Raw genomic sequence first — 13037 nt, 5'->3', positions numbered from 1 at the left:
AGGGCCACACTTCAGAGGTATCCCAGGTCTCCTTTTTGCCAGAATTATGGGAAGATAATGTTGTGGGATGTGAGCAGTGAAATTTAGAAAAAGCAGAGTCCTACAAAACATATCCACAGGAAGACAATTAAAGAGCAACTTACACCAAGTAGGTGAAACTCTAACGCTTCCGAAACAGATGAGGAAGAACACGGCAAATTTTTACCAAAGCTAAGTATTGAACATGGAGAAAAAGTAAACTAGTTCTTAGGTATAAAAATAAAGGGCTACCGTGAGCAGCGGCTCACTCCTGTAATTCCAGCACTATGGGAGGCTGAGGTGGGTGGATCACCTGAGGTCAGGAGTTCAAAACCAGCCTGGGCAACATGGTGAAACTCCGTCTCTACTAAACACACAAAAATTAGGCATGCAAGGTGGTGGGTGCCTGTAATACCAACTACTCAGGAGGCTGAGGCAGGAGAATTGCTTGAACCCAGGAGGCGGAGGCTGTAGTGAGCCAAGATTGCACCACTGCCCTCCAGCCTGGGCAACAGAGCAAAACTCTGTCTGAAATACTACTACTACTACTAATAATAATAAAGGGCTACCAAAATATATAAGCTAATATCTGATCAGACTAGTTATGTCTACATACTCCTTAAAAAAATGAAGTCCGGCTGGGCGCGGTGGCTCACGCCTGTAATCCCAGCACTTTGGGAGGCCGAGGCAGGCGAATCACCTGAAGTCGGGAGTTTGAGACTAGCCTGACCAAAAAGGAGAAACCCCATCTCTACTAAAAACACAAAAAATTAGCTGAGCATGGTGATGCATGCCTGTAATCCCAGCTACTCGGGAGGCTGAGGCAGGAGAATCGCTTGAACCTGGGAGGCAGAGGTTGCGGTGAGCCGAGATCCCACCATTGCACTCCAGCCTGGGCAACAAGAGCGAAACTCCGTCACACACACCAAAAAAAAAAAAAAAAAAAAAAAAAAAGAAGAAGAAAAATGAAGTCCAAATCCAATGAAAACATTTAAATAAGAAACAAAAATGAGTCCTGTAGGAGTCTGGTGACCCTTGGTTATCAGCCCATATTCAACAGTGGAGCACCAAAAGTTGACTGGAACCTCTGGGTGAGTGCCCTGGGATTTATCTACTGTGGGCTTTATTTTACCAGATGACCCTACGCAGCTGTTTTACTGGACAAACCTTTAGCTCTTTCCTCTTAGGCCGGACAGATTCCTCTAAAACAATCTTCTAATATCCTGCCTGAAAAGTCTGAAACCTGACTGCCAGAATTCTGGGAGTTGAGAGGAAGAAGGGAGCTAGGGAGGGAGTGGGGTCCTCATATATAGTACGTACATGTTTTCAAATGTGCCTGCATACCCCAGCCTAAAGACTGACCCTCTCCAGAAAATAAACTTATGGTTTTTTGCTAGAGGGAGGAGGGCAGGCATAAGTTGTACGGACATGGGAGATTTGGGGATCTGACTGCTTCTTAAACAGACTTGCAACTCCTTGACCTTCACCCCACTCTGGGGGCAGCACCTGGTACTGCCAATGCTGGAACCTTCCAGGGGTTCTGTGATATAAATTGAGACCCATTGAGATTATCTGCTTCCCATCTCAGAATTCTGCCTTCCTACATTTGCTTAATCAGTTAGCTCTCACCCACTGGATTTTCAGCTTAAAGTGTTTTATTGTGGTTTTTTCTTCTCCTGTTCTGTTTGTCCTTCAGAGTGTGTTTGTGTATATAAACAATCCACTATTATTCTAGACTGATTTCGGGAGGGAGAAAAAGTAAATACAGGTACTCAATCTACTATCATTTTCCACATTATTTAAAACTTTTAGTCTTTTCTTTTTCTTTTTTTTTTTTTTTAGAAAGAGATAGGGTCTCACTATGTACTTGAACTCCTGGTTGCACAAGTAACCCTCCCACCTCAGCCTGCCTCTCGAGTAGCTGGGACTGTGAGTTTATTTTTTAAACATAAAAAGCAAAGCATGATGAGATCGGCATTTTAATTTAATGAGCAAAGTCACTTTCAAAGAGTAGTACTATTCTAGACTTGTGCTTATATTAGAGCAGTCCAGTGGCATGTGTATCGATCGAGGGTAAGGTCTAAAGAGAAGGGCATCTTGAATTCAGAAAAGGATGTAATTTAAACCATTAAATTGGGCAAACCTAACTGTTCCATTTTGTATTTTTCAAACAACAATGATGCAGCCAAATGAAGACCTTGAACTTGATACTGGACAAGATGAAAAGGTTGGCGGATAATTCTAAATTGCCAATTTCTCAAATATAATTACGAAAATATGTCAGAGCATACACAGAGTAAATTTTCTATCACAGCATAATTCATTTCCAAATAAGATAATCAAATTTCACGTCATTTGCCTCATTTATACAGTTAGGCTTTATCTAATAGCAGTTTCTTTTTTAGCTGAATAAAATGCATACATATGAAGAAAGTACATCACTTAGCTATTGCACATCCAAGCCAATCACTTTATTTTTTGGTTCAAGGACATGATGAATTAAATCAAGGGTAGGCCGGGCACAGTGGCTCATGCCTGTAATCCCAGCACTTTGGGAGACCGAGGCAAGTGGATTACCTGGGGTCAGGAGTTAGATACCAGCCTAACCAACATAGCAAAACCCCATCTCTACTAAAAATACAAAAACTAGTCAGGCATGGTGGTACACGACTGTAATTTCAGCTCCTCAGGAGGCTGAGGCACAAGAATCGCTGGAACCCAGGAGGCAAAGGTTGCAGTGAGCCACGATGGCACCACTGCACTCCAGCCTGAGTAATGGAGTGAGACTCTGTCTCAAAAATAAATAAATAAATAAATAAATAAATAATAAATAAATAAAGGGTAATATATTACCTAAAACACAACTGATGTATCTTCCCTGAAACTATTTTATGAAGTTGCAGAATATCATCTCATTTATGTGTGTGTATGCTAAGTTATCACTTAATGTTGTCTACAGGTTCTTACAAACTGGGACTTTAAGCAAAATGAATAACAAGACTAATTTTACCATAGGCTAATTAATTAATTAATTTTATTTATTTATTTATTTATTTTTAGACAGAGTTTCGCTCTTGTCACCCAGGCTGGAGTGCAATGACACAATCTCGGCTCACTGCAACCTCCGCCTCCTCGGTTCAAGTAATTCTCCTGCCTCAGCCTCCCGAGTAAGTGGGATTACAGGTGCCCGCCACCACGCCTGGCTAATTTTTGTATTTTTAGTAGAGATAGGGTTTCACCATGTTGGCCAGGCTGGTCTCAAACTCTTGATCTCAAGTGATTCACCCGCCTCAGCCTCCCAAAGTGCTGGAATTACAGGCGTGAGCCACCACGCCCGGCCAGGCTAATTTATATAAACAAGAATTAACTTTCTACAGCATATTTCTGGTCACAAAAACATCAGCAAACTTCTAAAGACCTAAAACATGTCTAATAATAAACATTGAAATAAATATTACCTATATATAATTTAAGAAATATTAATAAAAACAAGATAATTATTATTTTGGAGGGTAGCTGCTGTTAACTTGGTGTATTTTTGCACTTAACATTCATTACTTAAAGCAATTATATAGATATTAAAATGTAATTAAAGAATCCAGAAGAAATGGAAAATTACTTAAGCAATTATAATGCTTAGCATTGGTGAGATTTTGCCAACTTAACAAGGTAATTATTTATGCCATGTTTCCAGTTTAGGGTCTCAGGTGGCCAGAACCCACCCCATGTCAGGGTGCGCTCACACACACCCACACTCACATGGGGACTATGCAGACATGCCGGTTCACCTAACCTGTACGTCTTTGGGACGTGGGAAGAAACTGGAGTACCCAGAGAAAATCCATGTAGACATGGAGAGAACGTGCAAACTCCATTCACACAGTGGCCTTGGTCGTGGATAGATTTATTTTTTTCTCATCAACATTACAACCAAACAATGTTGAACAAAACAGTGTTATCTGAGAACCTGCTGTCTTAGCCCGGGATATGGTTACACAGGCACAGAAAAAATGTCTGGGAGGACTCACACCAACTGCTTAACAATAACCATTTCTAGGAGTGGGTTGGTTCATTAATTTTTATTTCTCTACTGTGAAATGTTTACAGTGTTCATTTACTACTTTTTTTTCAATTAAAGAAAGAAAAGTGCTTTTGTTTATCAAACTGATTGTATATGGAGCAAGGATTTTTAAAATACCATTACCCAGTATCGACAGATTTGCCTGCACTACCGCATAGCAGCAGCCCCAGCTGAGTCCACATCACTCAGAAAGGAGTCACATCTGACATCACTGGATTCAAATCCCAATATTCTGGCTCCTTTTCTTTCATTGTGGAGATGTAAGAGTGAATTTCATAAAGTATCTGTTTTGAACTTTGTGGCTTCCAAGCTTCAACGTATCCAGTTTGTCAAGCTTCATTTCACTTTTTTAAATGTATTGCTCTGCCCACACATCCCATCAGTTCTTTCAAACCGTCAGGTGAAACAAAGAGCTCTTTTGCCAACAGCTACAATTATAATGTCCCTGCTATGTCAGACAGACCAGAGGTGGTTTTCCTGCCCTAAGTTTAAGATCTCACAAAAAAAATTCCTAAAGGTACTCAGACTATGCAACGTATGTGTTATTTTAAAACCCCATCTCTTAAAAAAGATTATTCAAGAGACACTTACTTTCTCTTTCAGCTTTCTCCTAGAATTTCTAAACTGCTTACCAATTACAGAATAGAAAATTTAGAATTCCAATGGCTAATTAGAAGGGAGGGAAAAAAATACTACACATGGAATAATAAAGTCTCTAAGCCACTGATTTCCTAGACACTTCCACACTGATGACTTCAAGCCAGGATGCCTCATCATCTCACTTTCACTACCTTCCTCTTTAACATGCCCTATGGATTCCCTTCTTGAGTTCCTTATAGAAGGAAAAGAGAACAAGACAGCCAGCAGAGGAGTCCCCAGAGTTCCATGCACAACTGCAGAGTGAAAATGGAAAGGGGAGGCCAGGCGCTGTAGCTCACACCTGTAGTCCCAGCATTTTGGGAGGCTGAGGTGGGTGGATCACCTGAGGTCAGGAGTTCGAGACCAACCTGGCCAACATGATGAAACCCCCATCTCTACTGAAGATACAAAAAAATTAGCCAGGCATGATGGTGGGCGCCTGTAATTCCAGCAACTTGGGAGGCTGAGGCAGGATAATCGCTTGAACCCGGGAGGTGGAGGTTGCAGTGAGCACGATCTCGGCTCACTGCACTCCAGCCTGGGCAACAGAGTGAGACTGTCTCAAAACAAAAAAAAAAAAAAAAGAAAGAAAATGGAAAGCAGGGAATGATTCCCAAATTGGGATTTAGAGCCCAAAATTATATGACAAACTATATTACAGTTTCAAGAAAACTAGCTTTTATCTGGAGGGAAAACTTTTTTTTTTTTTGAGACGGAGTCTCGCTCTGTCGCCCTGGCTGGAGTGCAGTGTGCGATCTCGGCTCACTGCAAGCTCCACCTCCTGGGTTCACACCATTCTCCTGCCTCAGCCTCCCGAGTAGCTGGGACTACAGGCGCCAGCCACCACGCCCTGCTAATTTTTTGTATTTTTAGTAGAGACGGGGTTTCACCATGTTAGCCAGGATGGTCTTGATCTCCTGACCTCGTGATCCACCCACCTCGGCCTCCCAAAGTGCTGGGATTACAGGCGTGAGCCACCACGTCAGGGGATGAGATGGCACTGGCCACAAGCGTACAGCAACTTCCAGGCAGAGGAAACAGAACATACAAAGGCCCTGGGCTAAGACAGGAATGAAAAACTTTCAACCTCAATCTGTTCATTGCTCTTTACTTCCAACATCAGATCTTCATGATCTGCAAATTGCCTTCAACCATATTCCAGTCAGTATCCTAGGGAGTTCTAAGCTTTCAACAGATCCTCAATTTGTCTCAACCCCTGCTGTCCCCTGGAGTACAGTAAGTCTCTCCAAGGTCAACAATGGGTGGTAAAATTCTAATTACAAAACATTTGTGCTATAAAAGACCTCAGAAGTCATCTAGTTCAACCCCTTTATTTCAGCAGCGAAAGTGAAACCCAAGAGAAGAAATGATGGACTCGGCCGGGCGCTGTGGCTCACGCCTGTAATCCCAGCACTTTGGGAGGCCAAGGTGGGTGGATCACGAGGTCAGGAGATCGAGACCATCCTGGCTAACACAGTGAAATCCCATCTCTACTTAAAATACAAAAAATTAGCCAGGCATGGTGGCAGGCGCCTTGTAGTCCTAGCTACTCAGGAGGCTGAGGCAGGAGAATGGCGTGAACTTGGGAGGTGGAGCTTGCAGTGAGCAGAGATTGCACCACTGCACTCCAGCCTGGGCGACAGAGCGACTCCGTCTCAAAAAAAAAAAAAGAAAAAGAAATGATGGACTCAAGGTCTCAACACTGGAAGGGGCAGGGCCTGGGTTCCTTCTCAAGTCTAAGGAACAGAGACTGAGTTCTTTCTCTCTCTGCCCAGTTCCCAACATTTCAACAGCCTGCTTCTTTCCCTTTGTTGTATGCTGTCTCCCTAGATGGCTGCTAATCTGATGTTGCATTTAAAATAAGATGGTGATTTTTCTTCATTGTTTCCACAAAATATGCTCACTATAAAAAGTCTGGCAGCCTGGCCAACACAGTGAAACCCCGTCTCTACTAAAAATACAAAAATTAGCCGGGCATGGTGGCGCGTGCCTGTAATCTCAGCTACTCGGGAGGTTATGGCAGGAGAATTGCTTGAACCCAAGAGGCAGAGATTGCAGTGAGCCAAGATCACGCCACTGCATTCCAGTTTGGGTGACAGGGCGAGACTCCACCTCAAAAAAAAAAAAAGTTTAGAAAATGCAGCTTTTGCCGGGCGCGGTGGCTCACGCCTGTAATCCCAGCACTTTGGGAGGCCGAGGCAGGCAGATCACGAGGTCAGGAGATCGAGACCATCCTGGCTAACACGGTGAAACCCCGTCTCTACTAAAAATACAAAAAATTAGCCGGGCGTGGTGGCGGGCGCCTGTAGTCCCAGCTACTCGGGAGGCTGAGGCAGGAGAATGAGGTGAACCTGGGAGGTGGAGCTTGCAGTCAGCCAAGATCGCATCACTGCACTCCAGCCTGGGCGACAGAGTGAGACTCCATCTCAAAAAAAAAAAGAAAAAGCAGCTTTTTTCTGTTTTTCCGCTTAGACAGCCTACATGTGCTTGTTTGTAGAGCACTTGGAAAGTACAGAACATTAAACAAAACAAAACAAAGAAACAGAAAAAGACATAACCTATAATTCCGCCACCTGGGGATCACCATTAACATTTTGGCATATTTACTTGCAATCCTGTTTTCCAAACATTTCTTGTAATTATATTATATGGCATATATAATTTTGCATTCTGCTTTTTTTCACTTAAGACATGTTCCTATTGGACTCAGATATGTGTCCAACTCTGCATATGTGTATTATATTTCTCTTTCTTCAGCAGGAACTCATTTATCTGTCAAAAGGGTAATTGGACACTGAAAATCATGGTCACAGTTTTATTCTGAGGTTTGAGTCTTTTTGGTCTGTTTTATGCATATTGTTTTAAATTATTTCACTGCCAAAAAGCTGTATGTGCTTTCTTCTGTTTGTTTACTTGAATCCAGAAAAACCTCCCACTGAAATGATGTCTGGCCATATTCTGCCCAACACAAGCCAACATCAATACATGGGGATATTTGCATTTGAAATAAGATGCACATTGAAAGTCCCCATTTTAAAAGGTAAAATTACACTGAAGCAAGCATAAAATTCACTATATTAAAAAGGCCATAAGTGAAGAGTTGTGGAGAAACTTTATCACCCCAAAGTATGAGTAAATGAGAGATAAAACTCTCCTCCCCACCCTCTATTCTTAGAGGCTAAGTCTAGGCAATTTCAATTTCAAAAGTATTTCTCCCACAATTCTTACTCTGCCTGGCTGAATGACATTGTACAAAGATCACGCCCCCTTTATGCACAAGCAAAGGTTCGCTTGAGCATAAAGGCAGAAACAGTTAGTAGGCCCACTATTAATTCCCAAATGCTTACACCACTGTGGAAATGTCACATGGGCCACTGCACTGGGGAGAGGAGGGCTTGAGGAGAAAATCCACTGCTGGAATAAACTGCACATTGATGCCTTATCTACAATGTCATCATAGGCCCAGCTCTTGTCTGAGTGCAAAGATACTATTAAAATCCATAAATAAAACCAATTAAACCCACTGATGAGAATTTGATGTCTGCCAATATTCTATCTGAAGACTCAAATGGGTCATACTAAAATTAAAACACAAAAAGACATTATGTGTCAAATGCATGACAAGTATGGCAATTACATAATCATCTGCAGATACTCAGGCCCCTTCCTTCAAAAGGAAAAACAAGGCATTCATGCTTTCAGCAGCATTATAAATAAGGTTAAAGTGTGGGCTCTACAAATACTTATTTCCTTTTTTGTTTGTTTGTTTTTTGAGACAGAGTCTTGCTCTATTGCCCAGGATGGAGTGCAACGTGGTGCATTCTTGGCTCACCGCAACCTCCCCCTCCTGGGTTCAGGTGGTTCTCCTGCCTCAGCCCCCTGAGTAGCTGGGATTACAGGCGCCCATCACCACACCCAGCTAATTTTTGTATTTTTAGTAGAGACAGGGTTTCGCCATTTTGGCCAGGCTGGTCTTGAACTCCTGACCTCAGGTGATCCACCCGCCTCAGCCTCCCAAAATGCTGGGATTACAGGAGTGAGCCACCACGTCTGGCCCAAATGCTTATTTTCTGAAGTCTGACCAACAAAACGTGGCCTTCTGAAGGAAAGAAGTATTACGCTTCCTCCTAGTGCACAGTCCTCCTGACTTTTACGGGCAAGATCAGAGGTCACTCAGAATGAGCGATAACGGCTAGCTCACCAATGACGGGAGCAGTCCTTTCCCTCCTGGCTGAGTCCTTTACCTCATAAGCCATGCACTCTTCCTCAGGTTTAAAGGGTTTTATGTTACCAATCAAACCTGAAGTATGACACACAAGAGCACAATAGTCTTCAGTAATCCAAGGCACTTGAAGACCAGCCTGCCAAGTGAAGACATGGCGGGTACTGGCAGGACTTCCTAAGGTGCTAAAGCCCCTCTTGGACCCTTTAACCATTACCAACACTGGCTGTGTTTCTAGATGAAGACCATCCAGCTCATGCTTCTTCCCATTATGGCCCTCAAGTGAGGAACATTTAAAACAAAGGGATTTCTAACTACATATTTAGGATAAAAAAGTTAAACAGAAAAAGGCTGAGACTCTCAGTTACTGCTGCATGTTGATCCGCAGAGCTGATATGTAGCCTAGTTCAATGAAGAGATTCAGAGTCCCAGCTCCACCTAAGTGAACAACGCTAGCAATCCACACAATCATTCCACATCTGTTAAAAGGAGATATTACGTCAGCCTCCTATGACTGTGGTAAGGATACAGGCTGGCACAATAATACTTGGTTGCAAGGTGACTATTAATTATAAATCACATGTTGATTCCCAAAAGTTTATTTTTGGGAATACTTTACATCATCTGTATAAAGTATGGATTTATTTTCTTTGACAGGGAAATGTGCTAATTTCTTGTTTCTGATATTGCCATTTCCAACCAGTTTTGTTTTTGGTTTTTTTTGAGACGGAGTTTCACTCTTATTGCCCAGGCTGGAGTGCAATGGTGTGATCTCGGCTCACCACAACCTCTGCTTCCCAGGTTCAAGTGATTCTCCTGCCTCAGCCTTCCAAGTAGCTAGGATTACAGGCACGCGCCACCATACCTGGCTAATTTTGTATTTTTAGTAGAGATGGGGTTTCTCCATGTTGGTCAGGTGGTCTTGAACACCTGACCTCAGGTGATCCACCTGCATTGGCCTCCCCAAGTGCTGGGATTACAGGCGTTGAGCCACCGTGCCCGGACTCCAGCCAGTTTTTTAGACACCCCAGGTAATCGATGTGTGTAATTAGAATTTCAGAACATTTACCTGTAAGCTGTTGTTAAGCAAATCAAAGTCACTGTATCTTCTAACAATCTGTAAGAGACAAGAAGTAGTGTTTTGATTCAGCAAAGAATATCTCTTTTCATTTCTTTATTTAATATGTATTAGAATTAGTAATATTGGCACTCTAGAGCTTAGGCACTTGTGCTAAGGGTAGTAGGGCTTATACCTGGTGCTTAACTGTTTAACCTGACAAGCCTAGAAAACAGACTTAGCAGTGCCAAGCGTTGGCTGAGCCATGGGAAACTGGTTAATACCTGTCAAATTTACAAGATGCCAAGAGATAAGTGAGAATATTTGTTTTCAGGGCAAACAGCCCTTCAAATGTCTTTCTTATTAACCAGGCACCTAGAAAGATGAATGACTTAAAAAAAAAAAGTTTTACTGAGTATGGAATCAAAGCAAGAGGAAATGGACAGTTTTGAGGCCATTTCACCTTTGTCCTGGGTCAAACTTTCCCCAGGTGAGCTCCCACCACCCTGGAGACTGGACTGCATTGCAGGCAGAGCTGCCACACATCGCCCTGATTCCCCAGGGTTCCCCCTCTTGACAGACAGTCCACCTTCCATTGTCTACACATTCTTTCTCAGTTGTATTGATGCCATTGATTAGGCTATAGTCAAATTCTACTAGTTCTTCAGGCCCTGATCAAGAAAATAATTTTGGTTTGAATAGTTTGACTTTAACCTTTATTGGTGATTTTCACATGTTAATGTGCAGAAAAGTATTACCTGGATATCACCTAGAACCCTATTGGGGCTCAGAAAATGATATCCCAGTATGGTACTTTGGCATGCTAAGTACTTTGAACTAAAGGAGATTAGAAGGCCTCAGAAATGGGCTGGACACAGTGGCTTGTGACTGTAATCCCAGCACTTTGGGAGGCTAAGGCGGGTGGATCACCTGAGGCCAGGAGTTCGAGACCAGCCTGGCCAACATGGCAAAACCCGTCTCTACTAAAAATACAAAGATTAGCTGGGCATGGTGGCGAGCACCTGTAGCCTCAGATACTCGGGAGACAGAAGCACTAGAATCGCTTGAGCCTAGGAGGCAGAGATTGCAGTGAGCAGAGATCGCTCCACTGCATTCCAGCCCGGGCAACAGAATGAGACTCTGTCTAAAAAAAAAAAGAAGGGCTCACAAATGAGTTATTCTTTCTGGTCTTCTGCCCTCCTGTCTCTAGCCCCTCTACCTCTCACAAAGTAAGCCATAAAACCTAGAGGTTGCTCTCTCCCTTCTCCCTTGAGGACTCTCATTCTAAAGGGGTCCTGCCCCATACCCAGGAGGAAGGAAGGCTACATGGACAGACCAAGAAGAACAGACAGGGCCAGGCACAATGGCTCATACCTACAATCCCAGCACTTTGGGAGGCAAAGGCAGGAGGATCCCTTGAGCTTAGGAGTTAAAGACCAGTCTGGGCAACATAGCGAGACCCCTTTTCTACAAAACTAAAAATTAAAAAAAGAAGAACAGACAAGGCCAGGCATGGTGGCTCATGCCTACAATCCCAGCACTTTGGGAGGCTAAGGCAGGAGGATTGCTTGAGCTCAGGAGTTCGAGACCAGCCTGGGCAACATGGCCAAACCCCATTTCTATAAAAAATACACAAAAATTAGTTGGGCGTAGTGGCACCTGCCTATAGTTCCAGCTACTCAGGAGGCTGAAGTGGGAGGATCACTTGAGCCCAGGAGGTCAAGGCTGCAGTAAGCTGTGATCACACCACTGTACTCCAGTCTGGGCCACAGAGCAAAACCCTATCTCAAAAAAATAAAAATAAAAATAAAAACATAAAGAAATTGTTTGTTCAATCACATTCTACATGGCTATCCATTCTTCATCAAATCAAGCATAAAAATGGACAGTTTTCCCCGGGTCTTTGGGTCTTCATTTCTGAAAGTTCCTGTGTCACATAAAACTTTGATTGGCCAGGCGCAGTGGCTCACACCTGTAATCCCAACACTTTGGGAGGCCGAGGCAGGCGGATCACGAGGTCAGGACATCGAGAACATCCTGGCTAACACAATGAAACCCTGTCTCTACTGAAAATACAAAAAAATTAGCTGGGCGTGGTGGCGGGTGCCTGTAGTCCCAGCTACTCGGGAGGCTAAGGCAGGAGAATGGCGTGAACCCAGGAGGCGGAGTTTGCAGTGAGCAGAGATCGTGCCACTGCACTGCAGCCTGGGCGACAGAGCAAGACTCCGTCTCAAAAAAAAAAAAAAGCTTTTATTAAATAAATTTGTTATGCTTTTCCCTTATTAATCTGTCTTCTGTTATAGGAGTGTTGGCCACAAACATTACCATGGGTGAAGAAAGGTATCACACCTCTCTGCCCCTACAACCCCACCCATTGAAAATCTGATCAGTAGGTCTAGGATGGGGCCCAAGAGTCTACATTTTTGTTGAGTACTCCTGGGTTTCTAATGCAATGGATCTAGAAAACTGCACCAAGGGTTGATCTTTCTGGTAGGACACTGCTGTTGGCCCTGTTTGCCAAATATACATCAAAAAGTTAAATATAAGGTCATCCCTGATAAGAGCCAAGAAGCAAAAGATCGTAGAGTGGTTAACCACAGAGAATGAGCAAATTCCAACTCTATTCTGCCAATGATCTAACTGTGACCTTAGACAGTTACTTACTTCACAAATGTAAAATGAGGACAATACTACCACATAGGACATTTTTAAAAGGTTAAGTGAATTAATGTGCTTAAACCAGTGAAAACTTAATACATGCTCAATAGATGTTAAATATAATAATTATTCAAACAAACAGTAGTTTGAAATTTCAGGCAAAGAAAAGACCAAGTGTGGACAACTGTGTGTAAGAGGCTGCTTAAGGTAGAAGGTTAAGGTTTGAGCTGGGCTGTGAAGAAGAAGGTAAGATTTTTGGGAGAGAAGAAGGGTTGCGGGGAGGTGGAAGTGGTAATTATAATCACTAAAACACGAAAGAAAGGGCCCCTATGCAGAATTCAGCCACCCTCTGTAAGTCAACT

At 43.0% G+C, this 13037-nt stretch overlaps 1 protein-coding gene across 14 annotated transcripts in view; it reads right to left on the bottom strand.

Moving 5' to 3' along the window:
* Positions 1-13037, bottom strand: part of PXK (PX domain containing serine/threonine kinase like) — a 92914-nt gene that overhangs the window by 46390 nt on the left and 33487 nt on the right. For all 14 annotated transcript variants that reach the window (XR_008678496.2, XR_008678497.2, XM_031009262.3 and 11 more), the window contains exon 3: positions 10030-10077. Coding sequence is in view for 12 of the 14 variants with exons in the window: in XM_031009262.3 (XP_030865122.2) it covers positions 10030-10077 (48 nt within the window). In the remaining 2 variants the exon portion in view is untranslated. The remainder of the gene's footprint in view (positions 1-10029; positions 10078-13037) is intronic.

This window comes from Gorilla gorilla, chromosome 2 (genome assembly GCF_029281585.2).
Source record: "Gorilla gorilla gorilla isolate KB3781 chromosome 2, NHGRI_mGorGor1-v2.1_pri, whole genome shotgun sequence".
NCBI lineage: Eukaryota > Metazoa > Chordata > Mammalia > Primates > Hominidae > Gorilla > Gorilla gorilla.
Note: the sequence above shows the minus strand (reverse complement) of the source record. Positions and strands in the feature narration are given on the sequence as shown.